The 24,755-nt window shown below is 34.7% G+C and overlaps 1 protein-coding gene across 2 annotated transcripts; it reads right to left on the reverse strand.

Moving 5' to 3' along the window:
* Positions 1-224: 224 nt before the first annotated feature.
* Rgs18 (regulator of G protein signaling 18) lies at positions 225-24,662 on the reverse strand. Of its 2 annotated transcripts, none has more exons than XM_052737126.1 (5): positions 24,362-24,662; positions 23,801-23,902; positions 22,601-22,662; positions 3,607-3,773; positions 225-1,711 (listed from the first exon to the last, which is right to left on the reverse strand). In XM_052737126.1, the coding sequence occupies exons 1-5, from the start codon at positions 24,478-24,480 to the stop codon at positions 1,454-1,456; spliced, it is 708 nt and encodes a 235-aa protein (XP_052593086.1). In that variant the 5' UTR covers positions 24,481-24,662; the 3' UTR covers positions 225-1,453. The 2 variants fall into 2 exon arrangements, with proteins under 2 accessions (XP_052593086.1, XP_052593084.1); XM_052737124.1 differs by having other exon boundaries at positions 23,780-23,902.
* Between the last annotated feature and the right edge of the window lie 93 nt (positions 24,663-24,755).

Consider the following 24,755-nt stretch of genomic DNA (forward strand, 5'->3'; position numbering starts at 1 on the left):
GTTTCCTATAAAAAGTATAAATCAGCCTAAGAAAAATTAAGAATCACCTTCCTAGTGGCTCTTTGAAATATATAGTAGTTTGTTTCCATAATTAAAGTGTAAATTATTAACTTTAATATCAATGACATAATAGTTAAAAAGATTTTTCTATCTCAATGTCATTCAAAGATAAGAACATGGAGATGTTGGGAAAAATATCTTGTGAAATAAATGACATTAATAGATAAGTTTGAACAGTTTATTATTATAGATGGTAGAATTTGTTTTACACTTCAACTAAAATGATAGCCTTTAATAATCTGAAAATATGCCATCTTTAATACAGACATTTACAGACCATGTAACACATTGCAATTAAATATTTCTGTAATATAGAGACATATATTTATTAGTATAATCTTACTTAATAATTTATTATTAGACAAGAATTAGAAGAACATAATAATGAGAGAACAGAACTGGCAGATGCCAATGTGGTCAAGTTTTTAGATTTCTTTTTTCAGTGCTTCTCATTTTAAATTTCTACCCTAACTTTAAAATTCCAAATGTGAGATATTCATACTTCTGTGAAAGCATGTGGTCATCATCATTCAGGCACTGATTGGTGTCATCAGTGGCATGTTCATTTACTAGGAGACAATGTTGTCCATTTAGTGGATGTGTAGAGATATATTAATATGAGCCTGCTCCAGTGTCCAGAGGTGTAGCTCTGTCTATTGAAAGATGTTCACCAGTTACAGTGGATATGACTGCAAAGTCTAGTCTCACATATCTAACTGGGTCATGATTAACCTGTTTAATCGGTAGAGAGAAATGTGTCTTTATATGATCCCTTGTTGCTGGTTTAAATATGGAAGTGACAGACAGCTATTCTGGAGTCAGAATCAGTATGCAACAATAGATGTCCAAACTTCCACTTTATAAGAAGTGGATCATTTCTATATGTTGCAACCCATCATTCTGTACAATATCATATGGATATATAGTTATTTAAGTACATTATTTATGCCTAGAAAAATAATCCAAACACATTTATGACATAACTGCAAAGTTTACATTATACTTCAACATTTTACAAAGCTTTGCTGATATCTTTTTACTGGTGATTATTGAAGAAATAAAGGTTTTTTTATTATGAGTAGAATATCAAAATAGGTTTTCATGAATATAGACTATGAATTGTTATTAATTTTTTTTGGTTTTTCGAGACAGGGTTTCTCTGGGTAGCGCTGCACCTTTCCTGGAACTCGCTTTGTAGACCAGGCTGGCCTCGAACTCACAGAGATCCTCCTGGCTCTGCCTCTTGAGTATTATTTTAATATAAAAGTTATTACATTTTAAAAATGTTTTACTTGGTTTATTTTAAAAGTGTGATCATTTCTTACTATACATAAGCTATATTTTAGAAGTAGATGTATACATTTTCCATCAAAATAAGAAACATTACTTTTACTCATAACCAAATGGAAACATCTGACTTTACATCTTGAAACTCATTGTAGGTAAATGATCGTGATCGTCTCCTCAGATTGGTTGGTCTCTGAGGTCTTCCTTCTAGCAAATGTAAGTAGATCTCAGACTTTAGAAAGCGTGTATAGCTGTCTTGTTCCATGAGCTGATAGACTCTGCTTTGTGCTGGATCAAAACTTTGGAGAGTTGGCTCTGTGATGCTCTTAGCAATTACTTCCTTGGTATGAAAATCAAGGTTAACCTGCATCAATAGGAAAAAAGGAACAATTATATGCTACCAATACAATGTCTTTGAGAACATCTCATGCTCTTACAATGTTGAAGGGCTGTGGCATGTTTGAATCTTGGGGTATTTTCTGCTAGGTTCTAGGGATACAGTGGTGTATTCTAGGCTAGTGTCTCACTTCCTATCTCTTTGTTAATAGTTATGCCTATTCTAATAGCACAATTGAAAAATGCAATAGTAGCTATCTTATGATCATCACATTAACTCACCAGTTTTCACAGTGGGGAGCTAAAGTTTCAGAAGTTGAAAGTGTTTAAGTTATAGGGAATGAGAAGCTTGGGGCACAGCTGTGATATCAATAAGACCTTTCTGTTTAAGTTGCTACTTTTTCTGTCATGTTATTTTTCCCTACAAGCAAAAAAATGTGCCAACAGATCAGTGTGTCTTAAACATAAAATATCCTTTAACTTTTTTTAATCATACTCTTGTTGATGTATCTGATACTAATATTATATTTTCAGGAAGCTATCCTGTGTTCCACTTTTGGGTAACCATATAATCTGCTATATTTTTACATAACTAAACAAACACCCTTTCCTAGAGCAACATATCCATGTAGAGTGTATTACTTTATAGACTATGTACTAACTTTGGTTTTAAAAATTTCCCAGAGAGTTGTTAATATAATTATAATAATCAAGTTTTGTTTGCCACCCTGTGGCACTATTGGACAGTGATGGAATCCTTAGGATGTAGTGGAAAGAAGTTAGGTTATTGAAGCCCTTCTTTGAGGGGATACTGGAATTCTGATCTCTCTCCCTGGATCCCTTTCTGTCTTCTCCCATGTCCTGCCTTCCTCTCTTTACTTCCAGCCACTATAAATTAAGCAAGCTTATCTGCCATACCATTTCTGCCATTACATAGAATTTTGCTATAGTGCCCAAAGCAACAGGACCACATGTCCTCTGAAACATGAGACAAAATGTTTTCTTTTCTTCTTTCCTTAATTTGAATGATCTTAGGTATCTGTCTCATGACCAAAATGTAGAACAATAGTAATAACTTGTAGTTGAACAGTGACAGAGCATCTGTTCTACCCTGGAAGTGGAAATACTACTATTGAATACAGACTAGAAACATCAAACCATTTAATTCTTTAGGGCAGTCAAATAATAGCTGCTAAACTATAGTCAGTTTACCGACTATACCATAGGATCAACTTAGTTAGCTGTAATCAAAATAAAGAACAATTGTTTTTCACTTGAAATACTGCCAAAGTGGAGTCACATCCTTTGTCTGTTAAATATCTTGTTTTAGCCTACCCTAAACTGATAAAGTAATTCCTTTGGACAAACAAAACTTCATGTAGGTAGAAAAGATAAAATTATTTTCCAATTATATTTATTATTTTGGGGACATGCATGCCCCAGAATAGTGTGAAGATCAGAGAACATCTTTGCAGAGTTGGTTCCCTTTTTCCACCAGGTGGGGGCTGGGCATTGAACTCCGGTCTTCTGGCTTGGAGATAAACACCTTTAACCACCTTTAATGCTGCTCGCTCAGTATATCCTTGTAAAGTACTACATAATTTTTACATGGTATTTAACATTCAGAAATCTTTAGTTTCTAATAAGTAGTGTTTCTGCTAATATAGTTAATACAGATTATAGAAAGGATCAGAATGTTGCAACTTTATTTACTGCTGGTCTAACTCTGAAGATTGGCCTTATACTATTCACCTATGATAATATTATGTTATATTCTGTCAATTGGTAGGCATCTGCAATTCACCAGTTTCACTTTAATGAAATCTTGAGGTCTCTGGTGGAATGAATGAGGTGGCCACCTTGGTGAAAACAGACCCTGTGAAAATGTTAAGGAGTTACATGTGTTTTTCATCATCACTGTACCTCTTTGGGAGCATCATTCTTAATGAACTTCTCATATATTGCTTTGGCTTTTAGGATGATTTGTTGAGGTTCCTTGCATTTCTTGAAATCTTCACAGGCTACCCAAAATTCAATGTTTTCCTCACTGAATTCAGTTTTAAGAAATCTAGTAAAAGCATCCAGTCCATCTACCAAAAACAAATAATATTGTGTTACTATGAAACAGTCATGGTGGGAAAAAGTCCTACTTGATATTAAAGCATACACAAGTACTAATAGTAAAAGTTGTTCTCCTTCTAATTCTACATGGCCCCACCACATATTTAACCAGTATGTGTGGAGGGCTTCATATAAAACAACTTTAAGCAAATTGAAAGGAGGACATCGTTTTTATGAAATAAGGCTAACTCATACTTAGATCTAAATCCTTAAATCTAAGAGTAAAAAGGACCATCCTGCACAGCACAATTTACATCTCTTCTATTCATGTCTCAGAGGGATTATTCTGTAAACTTCTGAAGTCTTTCTTGTGGATTCTATTTTGCCCACTACCAGATCATGCTTCTTGTACTGGGGACCCTCAAGTTCTCTTTCCATTGTCTCTACATTTGCAAGTTCTACATGGTCTTTTTTTTCCCAAGTCTGTCCACCAAATGCACACTGCCTGCCAGTCCTGAGTATGAACAGGCTTAAATGCTCAGGCCTCACATATTCCAGGAGACTTCTCACATGCTTCGGAGGAAATAATCCGTGATGGAAAGAGAATAAAATAAAGTACATTTAGTTTTATGTAGTTGTGAAAATTTTGAAGAATATAAAATCAAATACTATCTTCTGAATATTGTATGAAGTATATATTTTAAAATTAAAATAATAAGACACATATGTAAAGTAGCAACTTGACCTATATCATGGAAACTTTTAAACACAAGAGGCTATTTTTATCCTTTTCCCTGTTTCTAATAAGTGTTTGGGATAGTCAATAAGTTGCAAAAAATTACCTTGACTCAATATTATGTTCACCTACCTCCTATGTGTCCTTGAATGGATTTTTTCTTTATGCAATTAAGTTTCTCAACATTTAAAATTAAGAATATGATATCTACCTAATAGGGCCAACTAGTGAATTAAATGTGTTGACATATGCAAAGTGCTAAAAAAAAGTGGCTGGTGCATGGTAACTACTCCATTATGATGGTGATGGTAGTGGTAGCAATGATGAGGATGATAATATTTGTGATCATTGTCAGTAATTTATGCTCAACCATGTAAAGCTTCTGTAGGTAAAAGGTAACAAACTTTAGATTCAACTCTAAGACATTTTGACTTTCAACTTCTGTTTTTTCAACTACTTTGGCTGTTCTTTCTTTTTCTGGTCTATGGGATTTTTTTTTTAACTGAAGTTAATGCCTGGATTGGGAGGGTCAAATGGAAAGGCACTATTGTTGAAGACAACACCTACATAATACATTGAATATGGAAAAGTTGAGTCAGTGCCTACCTAAAACTTTTACCCATACTAGCTAGTGTTCTTGGTACCAGAAGGAGTATGCTCTGCATGCTACTGTTGTAGGATACATGATCACACTGTGACCCTAAATTTGTATTAATTAAGTAAAACTTTGGGTCAAGAGGCAGAGCCAACAACTAGTTGACAAGAAGTAGTCATAGAAAGTTAGAGGGAGTCTAGAAAATGGATAGAGAAATACACAGGGAGTAGTAGGGAGGGATTTTGAATGTGAGTTGTCGGCTAAAGAGGAAATTCAGCTGGTTGCTTTTCAGCCTCTCTGAGCTAGCAGGCTTTCACCCCAGTATCTGGCTCCTGAGTCTTTATTAGTAAAAGAGAATGGTTAAAGACTTAGTTAAAAACTACATTTGACTGCAGCAGCAGAGGCAGTTCCGGTGGACTTGCCTCTGCCTGAGCAGCAGGGCAGTCAGTAGCTGAAACAGCAGTAGATTTAGGGGTAGCTGCTGCACTGAAGAAAAAACACATGCTACCAAAGGAGAAATGTAAACACCAAACCACCCACAAAACCCTTTGATCTACGATGGTGTTCTGCCTGCAAGATGTGCTAGTACCATGGTGGCACAAAGCTTATAAAAGAAACCAACCAATAATTGATTTTACTTATCAACTTACTTTTCCACTCTGTGATGTGGAACCAATATCCAACAGTGCTTGGGTGAACAAGAAGTTGAGACTAGATAGCCCAGGGATTTAGGGTAAAAAGAAATACTAATGGTCTGCAACAGGAACGTAGCAATAAAACGAGACATAATGACATTCTGCTATACCCCCTAGATCAGCACCTTGCACAGCCATCATCAGAGAAGCATCATCCTGTAGCAGATGAGAACAAATACAGAGACCCACAGCCAGACATTATGCAGAGAGTGAGAGATCTTAGAACACTCTGTGCTAAAGGGGATGGCTCTATCAAATGCCTCCCCTCAGGGATAAGGGAATCTGTTGGAAGAGGAGGTAGAAAAAGTGCAGAAGCTGGAGGGAATGGAGGCCATCAAGGAAACAAGATCCTCTAAATCAATAGGATTGATGCACTTATGAACTTACAGAGACCAAGGCAGCATGCACAGGGACTATATTGGCCCTCATTGCAGAGGTTTCAGAACTAAAAGAAGACGTGGACACAAGCCCCTATCCCTAACCCAGAAGCCATCTCCAATTGATAACCACTTACAGATGGATATTTAGTTTCCCCAAGAATGTCTTATTAAGGAAACAAATCACTCTTAAGGGTAGGCTTCATACTCAGCAGAAGACAGACAGCAAAATAACCCCTATGGCATTTTTGTAAGTTCTTTGTTTCCTTTTTAAATTTTATCTTATAGTTTTAATTTTTTTCCTGTGGTTGTTTTTTTTTTTTTTTTTTTTGGCCTTCCAGGTACTTTGTGTATATATAAGGCTTCCAGTTTTGTGTTTTTATGGGGATCACAGAGTAACAAAACAAGTAAGACTCTCCATCTCTATCTGTTTCTTTTGCTTTTTCTTGGGCTAATATTGTTTTCTGTTTTTATCTAATTTTTATGTGTTTGTTTTAGTTTTATCTTTTGTCTAATTTCTATGTGTTTGTTTTAGTTTTATCTTAGTATATATTATTTTATTATTATCATTTAGAAGTGTGGTGATATTTTATTTGTGCTGAAATATGGTGATATTTTATTTGTGCTTTAATAAAGTTTGCCTGGAGATCAGAGGAGGTAGCAAGCTATTTTAAGTAAACAAAGAAGTCAGGCAGTGGTAGCACATGCTCTTAATCCTATCACTTAGCAAGCAGGCCTCTGTGTGTTCAAGGCCACACTAGGGAACAGAGCCACACCTTTAATCCCAGTACCAACCATAGAGACCTGGAGGTCTGTACAAACAGACAGAAAGTGACAGAGCTGTGTAGGAAGAGGAAGTGAGGTAGCTGGGTTAAGAGAGTCAATGAGAGGGCAGAAAAGCAAGTCATAAAGCCTTAGTAGACAGGAAGCCACATACATTTGGAAGCTGCAGAGTTGGTGAGGTAAGGTTGGCTGGTAGCTTTCCATATTTCCTTGATCTCTTTAAGGCTTTCACCCAAATTTCTGGCTCCATGTTTTTTATTTAATAAGATCATTTAGAAATTTGTCTACATAGAAGCCTGTTGGTTTTCTAATGAGAGATAGAACATGGATGTGGGAGTGTGTGGGAGGAGTAGAAGGGGAAACCATAATCAGGATATATTATTTGAGAAAAAAATATATATTTGGAAAAAGGGAAAAATCAATTAATCAGCATTTTTATTTATTTATTCATGACAAAAGAAAAAAATTGAAATTAGCAATACAGTTCAGTCTATGTCATCATTTGTGACTCTTTATATCTTTGTGTCTTCATTCTGTCCTTACTTATCACCTGATGCTATCTTTTCTTGGTTTTCTTTTAGTAAGTGGGATACGCTGAAGAGGTAGAGACAAGAGGATCATAAGTCTGAGTTTATAGATTTTCACAAAAATACATGAAAAATTAAATACACTATATGTTGATCAATTGTATTTTAAACATAAGTTTTCATTTGTAATCAGTGCAAAAAAATTTGAAACTGCTTGCATGGATAGGAGTTGTATTGTAGAAGCTTGAGAGAAAGGAAATATACTTCATGTGGACTTTCAGATAAACTTCCTTAGAGGAAATCACTTTTGGGTTGGAATGAAAGTATTTTGACAAATTTTCTTTGGATTTTGTCTCACACCCCAGTTAAAAACTCTTTCATTTCTCTTGTCACAGGTGGGTTGTTACATGGAGAGGCCTTGTAAGCCATATTTGGACATTTGGACAGACAAGTGTATAATACTGAACTAACTCTCCCTTTAAAATATTTCTTTTCAAATTCATAGCCTCTTTTTCTTCTTTTTTTATGCACATGCTCAAACACACATATAAATGTGATGGTTTGAATAAAAATGCACCCTATAGGGAGTGGCACTATTAGGAGATGTGGCCTTGTTGGAATAGGTGTGGCCTTGTTGTGAGAAGGGTGTCACAGTGAGCAGGATTTGAGGTCTCAGATGCTCAAGGCTCCCTATTATGTCATTCTCATCCTGATGCCTACCGATCCAGATTTAGAACTCTCAGTTCTTTCTCTAGCACCATGTCTGCCTGTATGCTGCCATGCTTCCTGTCATGACAATAATGGACCAAACCTCAGAAACTATAAGCCAGTTACATTTAAATTTTTTTTCCTTTATAAAAGTGGCCATGGTCATGGTGTCTCTTCACAGCAATAGAAACCCTGACTGTGGTGGTTTGAACATAATGGCCACCATAGGTCCATAGGGAGTGGCACCATTAGGAGATGTGAATTTGTTGGTGGAAGTGCATCCCTAGAGGTCTTTGCATCCTCTAGTGCTTTGAGGTCTCAGTAGCTCAAGCCTGGCCAGTGTGGCACTGTCACTTCCTGCCACCTGCAGATACAGATGTAGAACTCCAAGCTACCTCTATAGCAGTATATCTGTCTGCACACCACCATGTTTCCTACAATGATGATAATGGAGTAAACCTTTGAACTTTAAGCCAGCCCCAATTAAATATTTTCCTTCATAAGACTTGCCATGGTCATGGTGTTCTTCATAACAGTAGAAACCCTAACTAAGACACCAAACAATACATATAGTCACATGCAGTACATATATATGCATATATTCCTAAATATACAAATGTTACATGCTCAGTCTTCATGATGACAGTTATATTTGTATTTTCAGGACTGACCATTTAGTATTAGATAACTTGGAGTACATGGGAGGGTTTTGAGGAAGTAGGAAAGGGAAGGGAAACTATAATCCCCTCAAATAAAAATTATTAGGAAAATATATCAAAACATCAAAAGTGAAATGCACCTAACAAACATTTATAGAATATTCTACCCAAACACAAAATAATACAGATTCTCCTCAGAACTCCATGTAATCTTCTTTAAAAGAGATGACATATTAAAATACTAGGAGATTAAAAACACAAAAATACACATAAGAAATTGAAACAACACCCTGCATTCTATCTGATCAAAGTGGAATGGAACTTGAAATCAAGAGCAAGGGAAGGTACAGAAAATATGTAAACCCACAGAGATTAAAGTATATACTATTGAGTGATGAATAGGTAATTACAGAAATCAAGAAGAGAATAAAATACATTCTACAATTAAATGAAAATAAAACCACAGCATACTTAAATATATGGGGTACAGCAAAGAGAGTTCAAAAGGGATGTTAATACAATAAGTGTCTACATTAAAATGAAAAATCAGAGAGATATTAAATAAACAACCAGATGGTAAACCTTCAGGCATCAAAATAAGAAACAAACACAAACAAAAAATGATAACAAGCCAATCCTGAAAACCACACATAGAAGTAACAGAGGTCAGGACAAAAAATAATAAAATAGAAATAAAACTACTAATAAAAAGAATCAATAAAACAAAGAGTTGACTTTTAAATGTGAATAAAATTTACAAATCCTTACCCAAATTACCAAAAGAAATATAAAAAAAGATTCAAATTAATTAATTGGCAACAAATAGGGAGACATTATAACAGACACTAAGGAAATTTGATGAATCATTGAAACATATTTAAAATTTTTTATTTCAATAAATTGTAAAATATAAAAGAAATGGATGACATTCTAGAGGTATGCAACCTACCAAAATTAAATAATGTAGTTATTTAAACACACCAATTACCATCAATGGAAGCAGCAGTTAAATATGTCCCAACTAAAGAAATTCTAGAGCCAGATGGATTCAGCCCAAAGTTTCACAAAGAACTAACACTGATTTTACTGAAATTATTCTATAAAATAGAGAAGGAAGGAGCATTTGTGTATTAATTCTATGTCAACTTGACACAAGTTAGAGTCATCAGAGAGAAAGGAGCCTAAGTTGAGGAAATGCCTCCATGAGATCCATCTGTAAGGCCTTTTCTCAATTAGAGATTGAGGGCAGGGGGCACAGCCGTTAGTGGCTGGTGCCATCCCTGGGCTGATAGTCCTGGTACTGTAAGAAGGCAGGCTGAGCAAGCCATGTGAAGCAAATCAGTAAGCAGCTTCCCTCCATGGCCTCTGCATCGTGCCTACCTCCAGGTTGTAGCCCTGCTTGAGGTCCTATTCTAACTTTCTTCAATGATGCACTATGATCTAGAAGTGTAAGCCAAATAAACCCTTTCTTCCACAACTTGCTTTCTTGTCATGGTCATTTGTCACAGCAATAGAAACCTTATGTAAGACAACTTCTAAATTCTTTTTACAAATCAGACTTTACCTGGATACGAAGAAACCAGATAAAGACAGAGCTGTGATAAACCAGATAAAGACTGAACCTTACAAACCAAGATAAAGATGGAGCCATATGAAAATCTATAAAGCAGTGTTTTATAGACTAATCTCCCCAATGAACGTAGATTCAAAAATTGTTAAAAAAAAATAAGTGAAAACCAAGTTCAAGAACCATCCAAACAAACATGTACCATGATCAAATTGTCTTCTTCCCTATGAGGCAGAGTTGGTTTAAAATATGCAAACCAATACTCAAGTTGATGCAACAAAGGCATTTCCCAAAACTCAACCTCCATGGTAAAAATCGTGGAGATACTAAATATGAACATATCTTAACATAATGAAGTCTATCTATAACAAAGTAATAAACACCATCATTTTAAATAAAGAAACACTTGAACCATTTCTTCTAAGATCAGGAATAAATTAAGGGTGCTCACTTATAACATTTTTATTCAATATAATGCTCAAAGCAATAAGATAAGAAGATAAAAGGGATAAAAAATGAAAGAAAGATGTCAAAGAATCTCTACCTAGAGATGACATAATCTTACAAATAAAATATTCCAATAATGTCAACAAATTATTTTTGGAAGTGATAAACTTTTCTATCAAAGAGACTAGATGACAAAATTGACCAACCCAAATCAGTATCCATCCTATATGTCAAAGACAAGCACAATTAGAAACACCTCAGGGAATCAGTTTCAATCCTAATAGCCTAACACACGTTGAAATAAACCTAAGAAAGGAAATAAAAGACCTATCCAATCAGGACTTCAAAAATAGAAGGAAATAAATTGAAGAAGACACCAAGAGATGGAGAAATCTCCTGTGTTAATGGAATGGTATGATGAATATTGAGAAAATGGCCACCATTCTCTGAGAAACCTTTGGTTCAATGAAATTCGCATCAAAATCCCAATGCAATTCTTCAGAGGAGTTAAAAATAAAAACAATCTTACCCACAAAATGGCCCTGGATATTCGAAACAACCCTGAACACTAAGAAATGCTGATGAAGGTATCGCCATGCATGATTTAAATTGTACCAGAGAGGCATAGTTGTAAAAATAGCATAATACTATGGGGAAAAAAGCACATGGACCAACTGAATGCAATTGATGAGCCAGGGATAAATCTATGCACACTACTTGAGTTTTGACAAAGACGCCAAAAATATGTACTGGAGAAAAGACAGCACCTTTAAGAAATGGTGTTGGGAAAACTGGGTATCTCCATGTAGAAGAGTGAAAGTAGACCTTATAAAAAAAGCTGAACGAATATCAATTCCAAATGCTCAAATATCTCATTATTAGACCAGAAAACTCTAGAAGAAAGAGTAGGATGTATAGTATAGGATTTAGGTTCAGGTAAGGACTTTATAACTAGACTCAGTCACCAAGGGAATGGGACCAGTAATCAACATTTGGGAGAACATGATATTAAAAATCTAGTAAACTGCAGAAGAAACTGTTCATTGAATTAAGAGGTGGCCTACAGGATGGGGGAAAATCTTTGTCATCAGCACATCTGGCAGAAGGTTAGTTTTAAGCATACACAAAGAACACACACACACACACACACACACACACACACACACACACACACAAAAAAAAAAAAAAAATAACCCCAAGAAAATAAACAACTGAGTTAAAAAGTAGGCTACACATCTGAACAGAGAATTCTCAGAAGAAGAAACACAAACAACTAAGAAATACTTTTAAATTATTCACTATCCTTAGCCATCAGGAAAATGCAAATTAAAACTGCTTTTAGATTTTGTCTTATCTTAGTTTGAATGCCAGTAAAAGTTGGAGACAATCCCTGTTCCCACTGTTAAAGAGTCCCACAACAGGATCAAGCTACACAATCACAACATATATTCAGAGTACCTAGGTAAGTCCCATGAAGGCTCCCTGATTGTCAATTCAGTCTCTGAGAGCCCCTGTGAGTCCAGGTCAGTTGATTCTGATTCTCTGAGTTTTCTTGTGGTGTCCTTTACCCCTCTGGCTCCTACAAACCTTCTCCCCCTCTTCTGCAGCATTCCTCAAGCTCCACCTAATAATTCACTGTGGGTCAGCATCTGCTTCCATCTTAATTGCATACTATGTTAAAAGTATTCTAGGCATTTGAATTCAATAGTTTAGTATGTAGACTATTATCATACATAGAAAGAAATATAAAAATGGCTATTAAACTACGTGGAACAGGAGGGCTTTGTTTTACTAATAATAGCAGAGTAAAGATAAATAGTAAGACATGAGATAAAATTACATCTCTATCAATGATGTCATGTTCAAATGGACTAAACAGAGCCACTGTATACAAATCAAGATGATGAAGATAAAGGATGTATGCAAGGCAGAAGTTAAGCCCAGGAAAGCTGAATGAAATACCATATTTGTCAGTTAAAATGACTTCAAAATCAAGAATATTCCCATCTCATAATTATTAAATGTTCAGTCATCATAAATATAAGAACTATAAAACAAGTTATAATTGAGTAGACAATTACAATACACAAAACTTACACATATAAATTGTTCGTTAAATCAATATAACTGACAGTTATAGAACAGCCTATCAAATGCATTCCAAGTGCACAAGGAAGGTTATCCTGACACATTATGATCTGAACTATAGGATGAGTATAATAGTTTTCATACAGTTTATATTTTAGGACTGGTTAGTATGTGATAGAGCTCTGCTTGTCACATACAAGTCCCTGGGTTTGATCTTAAGTGATTCAAAAATTCTATTATCTGGAGATATGTAACCTGACATAAACAAAGGAACCCTGAAGGTTTGACTTTGTTAAGGATGTGAGGTGGGAAGAGAAACTAGGTAGATGCACGCTAGTCAAGAGTCTTTAAACGTGGAGGAGACAGGATAAGGAACAAATTTGTATCTCTGCTTTTGCCTTTGAAGCTGGGAGATGGCAGATAAGAACCAAGTAATGTGTTGAATTCTCAAAGGTGAGATTTCCCTTTGTTTTCAGGAAAAGAGCAAATATCTTAGTATGAAACTGTGAATAATTGGTCAATGACCCAAATGAGTGATAAAGAGATTTTCCCTTAGATCCTCCAGGAAAAGTGATGGCCTAATGACACTTTGATTTTTATCGTTATGGCACCTATACTAAACTTCTCAACTACAGAATTGTCAGAATGGATTTGGGATTAAGTTACCATTAATTTGGAAAGTTGATATAGCAACAACAGGAAACAAACCCCCAGATTATGTTTTGTGTATCCACGTTTATTTTTCCAACACATAGAATCCATCTGTAGTGTCATGACACATTGTGTGATCACATTTTCTGTTGTAATTAACCTTTCTAGTATATTAGAGTTGTAAGAAATCAGTAATCAGAGAAAGACCAGGAAAACTGCAACATCGCTAAGCATTAGAACAGTGGAAGGCTGCCCAAACTCATGACAAAAATGTGACATACTTTCTGTACTTCTTGAACTGAGATTTCAACGGGCAAGCAAGGTTCTGCTTTTCTGTAGCAAAAGGATCTTGAATGGCCAATATTGGGAATTCCATATTAATGAAAATGTATGGAGGAAATGAAATGCCCGACTAAAATACCCTGAGGAGACATCTTGAAACCACTAGCAACTTGTAGAAGGCACACGCAGTCTTTTCGTGCGGTGGGACTTGTCAGCTCAAAAACAACTGCCATTTGCAGACTGACTGCCCAGCGTTTTCTGAATGAGTCAGCAAACTGACCACAGAGAAGCAGCCAGCAGGCTCAAAGGAGTGATATTTGGTTGTTCCTTTTGTTTTGTTAGCTCAGTCAGTATATTATTTTACAGGTTTATTTTTCATACTGGGCAATGTGCTTTTCCCAAAATATTCAAGGGAAAAAGAAATGGACAAGATTCCTGGAAGAATTTTTATGAATAGTACATTATGTCCAAATATGGAAAAATATACGTTTCCATAGCAAAACTCACTGATCTCTGGCCTAAAGATTTCTAAATCTTAACTGCTATCAAAATGAACTAACAGAATCAGCAACCAGAAGTCTCGCTTTTACTTCAGTTCACTAGCATGTTGGACCTGCTGCATGATATTTCTTGAATGCATTCTTACTTGAATTCTTTCCCTTACCTGAATCCTAGTCCCTGAACTTCTATGCAAAAGTTTGTGTCACTACTGTTGTCCAAGGGGTTCTTCCTCTAATTAGCAAGCACCAAACTGCAACATTCTTTCAACACTTCAGATGACAGAGGAAAGCAAGGTGATAACTTTAAAAGCAAGTGACATAAACATTGTTCAGCTACTGGTTGTTAACAGAGGGAAAGTTCTTCCATTTTTATCTGTATGACTAAAACCATAGCTTTATGGTTTCATCTGTTGCTGCAATTCTTTGTCTTTCTTGGTCTCCATCTTGTGCTATAATGAACTTGAAAGAAAAGAAGTGAAAGGTGAAGAACACTTTATAACTGCTAAGTTAAAGCTGAGTTTGAAGTGTGGGGCATGTCTATCCCGTAAAAGGAAAGCCACTGCACAAGAACAACCTGAGAAGCAAATGGCTAGAACTGAGGTCAAGGCCTTTACCCCCAGCCTCTGATCGGGGGTAAAATAAAACCAGCCAACCAGTCAATGAGTCTACAAACCAGCCAATTAATGAGCAAACATCTTCAGGAGCTAGTAACAAATATTTGGCACTAAGGAAAGTGACTGCTTTTTCCCCCATACTTCCTTCCTTTTTCGAATTTGTAAAATATTTGGACATTTCTTTCAAATCAATTTCCGTTTTTCTTAAACTTGATTCTTAAAGTAGTTTGTCATCTTCATTTGTCTCTAATGAGTACTGTCAGAACACCCAGGGTCTTTGTGTTTTCTGACAAAATTCTTATTTCTTATTGAAGCTCAATGTGGTGATATACTCAACTGAATAGTTTTGACAAACTCAATTTCTGTAGAAGCTTTTCAAATATATGTTAGAAAATAATTGGAGTCAAAACTAAAAACGATTTTGAGAACATTTCCAGATAATTTCAATGATAAAACTACAGAATATTCATATGAAAATGTACCTTCTGCAGTTATTAAAAAAAATCTATCACTGGGGATTGTTCTGTTTATGTCACATTTCCTATCTATTCTCTTGTGTAATAAAAAGGTTTTTTGTTTCTTGTACTCACTTATTCTTTTGTCATAATTTAAATATAAATGGAAGCAAAGTTGGTAAAAAAAAAAAATCAAGCGCCTGTCATATTGTACCAATACACTTTTCTATTCTAGTCATATCTCTTTTGGAAATAAGAATTGAAATGTTTGTTCATTTGAGTTTTGAGCAGTTACTCTGACCTCAGTAAATGGTTAATGCATTTTGTTTCAAATTGTCTTTGTTTGTTTGTCATGGAGAAACAGACTGAACACGAAGCACTGATGGTATCAGTTAATCAATAATTGTCTTCATTTCAGAACACAGCCATTGCTTTCCATATTAATAGTTTTCAATTACAACAACATATTTATAATTATACCTAAAAAGAATTGCCATGGATCATATATCTAAACATTTTATTAAATGGAAAATAATCTTTGATCCATTTTAATTGAAAAACACCTAGTATGAACTTGAGGTCTGTGTTAGGCATTCAAATGCAGTAATATTAGTTATAACAAAAGTTCTGAGTAATTGCTGAGAACTTGAAACACTGTTATATTCCTTTTGTTGTTATGGATTTATTTATTTTCATAAAAAAAACTTGCGTGATTAAACCCTATGTGCTTATAGATGAAGTGGATGTCAGACACCTAATTTGCTTGGAAAGAAGAGGGCATGGGAGATTAAACTCAGGGCTATTTTATGTAATATTATATGACTTTAGCCAATAAGTGTCCATGAAGACAATGAAAGAATACCAATTGATTCATATGGATATTAGCAGACAGAACAGACAGATGTGTACTAAGAATAAGAAAGGGAAATTTAAGAGTCATTTGTTCTGTTTGGAGTAGCAGAGGGAATCAACCTGCATTACCTTTAAGTGGAAGTAGTCTAGAAAAAGATCATCACTATTATTTTACAAATAGTCTTTCATTGGGTCACAAAGAAGGCAGTTTGTCTCTGTCAGCCATTATTCTCTGTTACAATATGCAAAAGTTCCTTGTCTCCTTGATTGGTCTTGAGCTGGTATAAACATTCAAAGCTAAGCGGCAATGATGTCAAGGAAAGTCCTGGCTGGGTGTGCTATGAGATCATGACATGGTCACTTAAGTGAATGGCTTTGGTGAGATAATAATATAACAATGACACATACTAACTTAGAAAAGGAGTGAACAATGTAAGAAAAAAGTCATTTGTTTTAAATTTAAATAAATTTTGTTTAAAAATTATATGCAAGCATAGTCAGTAACTTTGAACATTCCATTCCTCTTAGTCTGGATGGCAATGAGTAGACCACCATGGAAACACTTCTTCCTCAGAGGCGGCCACATCCCAAGCCCCCCTCTACAAGGCAGACATGGTGAGTGCAGCTACCACAAGTGCTTGAAAGAAGCTGACTCCATGTGTCATACAAACATGAAATTCTTATAATTCAATGTTTCTAAATTGAACCTCCTGCATCTGTTGTAGTATTTTTCAGATGCCAAGAAACCAAATGAAACAAGTCAAGAAACTCTAAAGTTGGAAGCCTAGGTACAGTATAAAATCCTAAGTATCATATTGAATAGTTTCTCCTTTAATATTTGACTTCAGAGGTCTGAGCTACCATAAAGTACATGGATTCCTCTGCAATAATGATTAAAGCATGTGGTCAATTTTTAATTAAAGATGGAATTTTAAAATTTCTAACCTTTAGCTAGATTACAAAACTGTTGATGTTGGTTATCCTGAGTCAGAAATGAACTCTGTGGAATTTTGAGCCCCTTATTGTACGGAAAACTTGTAGAAATTGAAATTTAAAGAATAACTTGAAAAACCACAAAATGTAAAGTATAAGGAGAGACAGTCATTTCCTTCCCCTAAAGTGAAGCATGGTTTCTTTCCTGCCCCTACTCAGAGTCTGCAGCTAGCATTTTCCATAGTTTAAATCTTTAAATCCAAAGAGTAATGACTGACATATTCTGTTCTTATCCTTAATATTACAAGCGATCTTCAACAAAATACTTATTAGAGCCACAACTAAAGGTATAAAGGTCTGCAATAAACTAATCATAATGAAAAGAGTTAAATACATTGTGAATGTTTGTAGTGACTAGGAAAGAGGGCAGTTAAAATAAGCTGTTAAATATTAGTAATTGGTAGAGATGCCTTTCACAGAAGGTACCATTCTCTTTCAAATCCCCCTGTGAGAGTTTGCAACTTGTCTATCTATATGCCAGAGTCACTTACATATTCTAGATATGAGCCTACAAAACTGAAAAACTGATGATAAGGTTTTATGTCAACTAAACAGTCTCTAACAGTGACCTGTTACTCTCTACATGCCTTATCTTCCACTTCTCTTCTAAAACAGGAACAGGATCTTCCACTTAATACAGAGAAAACCTAGATATTGTTGGCTCATCCTTTTATTTTTCACCTTCCCATTCTAAAGTATATGCACACAATCAGTACTTCAGCAAGATCATCGAATTTCCTTCCAACATGGTCCTTACCTCAGTATATAGGTTTTTATTTGAGAAGTACTCATAGGTACCCAACTGATGAGATTCCACCTTTCTGTCCATCAGAGGTAGCTTTCCAATGTAAGAGTTTCCAAAAGCATGTCCTCAAATTGATTTTTCAATGTTTTGTTCATTATTACCTGAGCTGCTTGCTTTTTTGTATCATGTCAAAATTCTGGCTTTTTCTAAACATATATATGTACATATATATGTTTCTCTAAATATATGTATATATCAACATATATATGTATGTATGTGTATAATATACACGTTTCCTTTGCATTATCTCACATATAATATTCAAATTCATCGTGATAAGTCTCACTTCTATAAAGGCGGTCCATGTAATTTGAAATTAATGACTACACTCTGATAGTATTTTTTGATACATGAATACATTTTGATTTGCTAAACAGCATTTGTAAATTAATAAATCCATGCATTTAAATTACATTTTTATGATTCATTTTCAACTTCAAACAAATTTCCAAGACATAAAGATTTAAAATAAAAATTTCTGAGTATTGTCATAGAAACAAATAAGGAACAAAAATTGGATTCTGTTGTGTTAAAAATTGCAATATATCATTACGTTCATTTGAATAGAAGTTTATTTTAGAACGTATTTGTATTTATGGAAGGTTTTGATGCTCACACATTGTTTTCATATCCTCTGCATTTGATTTTTCCTGCCGCTAATACCTTATATTAACATGATGCATAATAACATTAATGAAACTATTTTTATATAATAACTAAAGTCCTTACCAAATGCACATTTCATTGGATTTAACTTTTCTATGTGTTTCAATTTAATTTTAAAATTAAACTGTGAATAAGAAATGCATCAAAATTGGGCTGTAGAGTTGGCTCAGCATTTCAGAAAACTGGCAGCTCTTGCAGAGGACCCAGGTTTGGTTACTAGTACCCACATGGAGGCTCAAATCATCTTTAACTCCAGATCCAGGGAATGGAAGTCCTATTCTTACACATGTGGTATACATACTTGCACAAAGGCAAAACACTCATACACATAAATAATAAAATAAATAAATATAAACAAATTTTAAGATGATAATTATCCAAACACCTCTTCGATGCTCTGCTTTCTTTGGGATAAGGGAAATCCAGGTACTTTCCTGTTTTACTCTAATGGGTGGATCTTGTCTGTCATTTTTTTTTAACTCTCCCCATTTTGAGTTACATGCTGCAATAAAGAAATACTTTTTTGATTTGCTGAATCAGTCAGAAATGTAAACTCTCAAGCCTAGACTGCCTGCTTGATTGGAACTTCTATGAACCCTCTGAAAATAGAGTCAACACTGCTTATTCTGTGATTGTATTGATAAAACCACTACTCCTAGTAAGTCTATGCTGGAGCTCATTTTATGAAATAATGTAATCTGATTTCTATTGCATCTCATTTGATATGTAACTTAATTTCCTGTTTGACTAAATTTAATGTTTTGTACTTTTATACAGATATGGTATACTAAACTTGAGTAACCAACCCATTTAATCCCAGGGAAATTATATAAAACTTAAAGTATCTGGGTCTTTGTTGAAATGTCTGTGTATGTGTGCATGCATTTTTCCATAGGAACACTTTTCAACTATTCATCTAAATTCTTTTATCCTCCACAGTGCCAAATTACTAGAAATGGACTAAGTTCAATATTGTAATCAAGAGTATTTTAGGTAATTATTTCAAGTTTCATAGTTTAGTTTTACAATTATCATTGCAACAAAAAATAATTGAATCAGTAAAGTAAAACTAGTAACATAATTTGTGAATTTATTATAACTATTTAGTACTTTGGTTGTAAGATGTGATTTTAATATACAAGTAGGTAAGTGATGAATTGTTTAAATTCACATCACATTCTTTTACCTTAACTTGTGGGTAGTTTAAAGCTTATTCATATTTCCATCACTAGGGAAAAAATTTAGTCTATTTGGTTTTCAGTGCTTGTAAATGAGAATTACAGAATGTGAGATGAGGACTAATCCATGTCCTAGTATTTCTTCACTTTGTATGATGAGGACATGATGGAGTTGTTATATAGCAGGTTGTTAATTAGAGTAATAAATCCAGTTTAAACACCACTTCCAATTGAAATTTCAACCCCTTTTCTCTTGGTTGTCTAGTTTATAACCTACTGGAAATAAAAAAAAAAGATTGTTTTAAAGTGGTAACTATAATTTACTACAGAAGCAGTCATTTGTATTTGTATAGCTGCTACTCTTTGTTAGTCTCTTATTCATCATGCCATTGAATCTGCTGCTTTGGGAAATAAAAAAAATTCTAAGTTTACATGTGGGCGCTGAAAGCCAAAGAGATTATAGAGCACAACTAAGACTATACAGCCATTTATGTTTCAAAAATATCTCACATCTCAGAGGAGATCCTGCAGAACTTCTCTAGAAACAAATTTAGTTTTAGTATATAGGCACTTAATATTTTTCAGGGTTCATGTTCCTGTGAGGCTCCACAGATGAAGCCATATATGGATACTTCTAACAAATCATCACTCAGTTACAAAGAATAATCTTTCTTTAAGATAATTTTCATTAATAGAGACTAAAGACTAGTGTACAAAATGTTAACTGAAAGAAAATTCTAAAAGGAAATACTTGGTAAGTTGAAATTATGAAGGAAACTGTATATGCCTAAAGTAAAATATTGACAGCAAAAAAAGTGAAGATGACCTTACATACAGTGTTTAAGGTACAGAGTTAGCTTAGGTATGCATCGACAGGTGAATGCATAAGAAAGCATGATATGCCTTCAGAATGGAAAATTATGTATCTCCACAAATAGGATGTAGTCTTCTAATATGGGTGGTGATATGGGTGAAATGGGAAGATGTCATGTTGAGTAATTCAGGTATAAAGGCAGAGGCTTCATGTGGAATATAAACAAGTTTATTTCATAGAAGTAAAAGTTAGAGTTGGGGTCACCACACACTAATAGAAATTGAAAGTAGAATATAGAGAATAAACAAGACTAAAAGTGGTTCAATGAAACAGAGGATACAGAGAAGTTAGGGATTGAGTGTAAATTTATTTATGTTGGAAGAGAATGACTTGTATGTTCTATACATATAGTGGAGTGGTGATGAACAATAACTTATTGCATTTATCAAAGTATTAGAAGAAAACATTTTAAGAGTTTGAATCAGGTTATCATAGCCCAGACTAACTTCAAACCTACTATGTAAATGAGGCTGGTCTTAAATCTGATCCTCCTGTTTCCAGCTCCATGGTACTGGGATTATTAGGTGCGACACCATGTATGGCACTGAAGAAATCATTTTAAATGTTCCCAATAAACAATGAATATATTCAGCACTATGCATATGCTAGAAAATGAGAAAATACAAGAGAAATTGCTTCTTCCTAGTAATGAAAGAGGCCCAATATCTGCTTTCCTCTCCAAGTTCCCCTGGTCATGATAAACATTTTTTCCAGCACACACTTGAGGATGGGAAGCCCACTGGGTCTGCCATGCTTAAGAGTGAAGTGTACTCCTGTTCTGTTCTTGGAATAGTCTGGGGAAGGAGCATGGAAGGGATGGTGTTTCAAAGAGTAAAGTAAGATACAGTATTGAGCAGACAAAGAAAAGCTGTAGCTCAGGATGCCTGTGTGTCTAGTCTTGATGAAGTTTCACTTTCTCTGTTGAACAGGTCAGTAAGGAAAATAAAAACTGTGTTTTCCCATTAAATATGAAGTGCAGATTGTTGATTTTGAAACTTGAGAAAAATAAACAGCGTTCAGAAAAAGTTTGCATTCTGGTATTTGAAGTACAATCCTGGCTGCCTGCCCCGACCCAAACTTAAGGTTGAAGAATCAAGCCTGTTCTAACTCTGCCTCTTCCCCCAAGTAGGGCACAATGCTAAGCATTAATAAACACCTGATTCTTAACTTCTCTATAAGATTCTGCCTTAAAATAGATCTATAAATATGCGCATAACAAGGTCATAAAATTGAAAAGGAGCAACGAAAGCTACATGTGAGTGTTTGTAAGGAGGAAAGGGGGGATAATGTAATTATAATATCAAAAATAAAAAAGAAACAATTAAAAATGGATGTATTATAGAGCTACCTATAGGTATTTATAGGAATTTTCTTTAAAAAGCTATCTTCATGAGGGTTCCTTAAATATCTGTCAAAGAAGCTACTTCAAGGTTTTGATTATTAAGAATAAAATAATGTGGTTAATGTATTAAATATACTTTTAATAAAACTAGTTCTCTATCAAATATTAGGAAATTTAAAATAATAGTAATTTGAAATATAAATGTTGTAGTTGCTAACTAGAGAATAAAGAAATGACTAAGATTTCACCAACAATAAGTAACTGAATAAGTAAGAAAATTAAAAATATGTTTTCCTTTAGCTGCCTACTCTTTTCCTTAGTTACCCCCATTGACTAGAACTCAGATTACTGCAAATTACTTACTGTATATAAACCTCTGATGATGATTTGCCTTTGATAATTGCAGATATCTAATCTTAATATCTTATTAAGGAATGAGGGTTTGGTGAAAACACCACTGACCTCTATGAGAAAGCAGTTTGTCAAATGATTCAGCCCATTTCACTGCTTCTTCGTGGGAGACTCTGTGCAGAAAACAAAATGTTTGATGGAGTGAGCAGCACGTTCCCTTCTGAATCCATCTGCAGCACAGAGACTCTGAAGCCTGTGCTCGCCTCTGACGCCCCCGCAGTCTCTTTCCTTCTGCTTTTCTAAGCCCAAGTCAAACTGACAGTGGACTCTTCAACAGCACTCAGTTTTCTTTTTGATTTTCCCATTGAACAAGGAAACATTGCAGGTTTCCCCAAAGTGTCAAAGTTGTTTTAGTTTTTAAGTAAAGGTAGTCATATGTTAAGTTGAAAGTGAGAGAGAGAGAGAGAGAGAGAGAGAGAGAGAGAGAGAGAGAGAGAGAGAGAGAGAGAGAGAGAAGACATTTTGAGAGAAAGCGAGAAACAGAGATAGACAGAGACAGAGATCAGGTAAACTTCATTTCAAAAAATTCAGCAAATAAGACAGCATAAACAGTATCTTTCCAAGGGCTTTCTTTCTTTCTTTCTTTTTTTTAAATGCAATTTCCTTGAATCTGTAACTACAAGGTGCTGGGTTTTGTCCGTCTGTTTCTTTCTTTCTTCCTTCTTCCTTTAAATGCATGAAGATTGGTGAAGTCTCAAGGGATAAGGTAAAAGCTGTTTTTGATATGATTGGAGAGGCCAATAAAACAGAAAGGGAAATGGTTTTGTATCTTTAACTAGACACATTCAAAATTTAAATAACTATTTGATAATATATATGGCTATTTTTATTTTTTGAGTTAAGAAAAATGCTTAACCAAATTACAACACTTCCTTTATTTGTGTATTTCTTGCTGCCATCCATAAGATATGTTCTTAATCTAAGGAAATAGATAAGTCAACTTTTCTGGTGACAAGTTTACAGTATTTAAACAAAATAAAACTTCATCAATTAATGGGCTATAAAGGATATCATTTAAAATGGTCAGGACCATTAATTATGAGAGGACACATTTGAAAGTTCTAATTATTTGATTTGGGTTATGAAAGTGGTTGAATCTTAGAACTATTCTTTGTTTTGGGAAACGAAATGCTGCACTGTGTTCATGTTACTATTTCATTTCCAATACCATATTTACTCTATTTCCTTTTCCCTTAATCATGAATTATAGAACCAGAAAACTATGCTCACAAGGGAATTGATGGTCCCCACCTTGCTTCTTTGGCCAGAAGGGCAGATCTGCTGGTGTGAGTCTCCCCATGGAAGTCAGGCCTCTGCAGGAGAAGACTCAGCCTATTTCTTTTCTCTTTAGCTCTGTAAAAACAATAATACATTCAGGATCATTCTGATGTCACAGAAGTCTTATTCAACCTCCCCCCAAAATTTGGAATTGATAAACACCCACCTCCATTCAGAAAAAGACCTTCTTTTACTTATTCATTTTATTTAAACAGCAAATAGAGGAATTAGCATAGAGCACACCACATACAATTCTTTTGTACTTCGACAAACAAGTATTTGAGGGTCTGTTCTATTAATTGCTATTTTAATGCTTTGGTGTGGCTAAAATTGTAAACCTTTTAAAAAATGAAGTTAAATTAGACTAAACATGTGTTTATTCCCAGTAATTTAAAAATATAAAAATGCTCCTGTCCTCATTTGCAGCATTCAATCAATATATTTGAACAAAGTATCTACAAAGTCAGAGCTAACAAATATTCCTTAACCATGCTTTTTAAAGTACTAGGTTGACCTAAACATCTCTAATTTTACCTGATTTTGGCTTCGATGCTTGTTTCTTCTTTTCCTGACCCATGCATTAGTTTGAAAAAAGTTTTCTCCTTTGATTCACACATGTTTAATTGAGAAAAGAAAACCAGTGACATTTCCATATTCTGTCCCAACGATCAAGAGATGTCAGATGCACTTAGTCCGTCTCTCTGCCACCGATGAATGCTATTTCATAGTTACACATGGTGAATAAAACACTGTTCTGAGGCGTTCCACGGGGCTCACAGAAGGAGAAAAGACCAGGAAAGAAAGTGAGCTGTGTTTCTGCCTCTGCAAGTGTAGAAATGAGGAACTCAAGATTGGTTCTGTACTGAGTTGTTGAAGGAAATGATAGCACACATTCTCAAAACCACTTTTGGCCTTCAAGATAAAAACC

Source organism: Peromyscus californicus, unplaced genomic scaffold, assembly GCF_007827085.1.
Source record: "Peromyscus californicus insignis strain IS unplaced genomic scaffold, ASM782708v3 Scaffold_14__1_contigs__length_90479793_seg_2, whole genome shotgun sequence".
NCBI lineage: Eukaryota > Metazoa > Chordata > Mammalia > Rodentia > Cricetidae > Peromyscus > Peromyscus californicus.

Bases quoted from the DNA above. Each gene is read 5' to 3' on its own strand.
- Rgs18 (XM_052737124.1), bottom strand. From the start codon at position 24,480: ATGGAAATGTCACTGGTTTTCTTTTCTCAATTAAACATGTGTGAATCA. The intron at 22,663-23,779 runs GTGAGCATAGTT...TTTTCTGCACAG, and splicing joins TGGGGACCATCAATTCCCTT to AGTCTCCCACGAAGAAGCAG. The intron at 3,774-22,600 runs GTCAGTGGTGTT...TGTTTTTGGTAG, and splicing joins CAAACTGCTTTCTCATAGAG to ATGGACTGGATGCTTTTACT.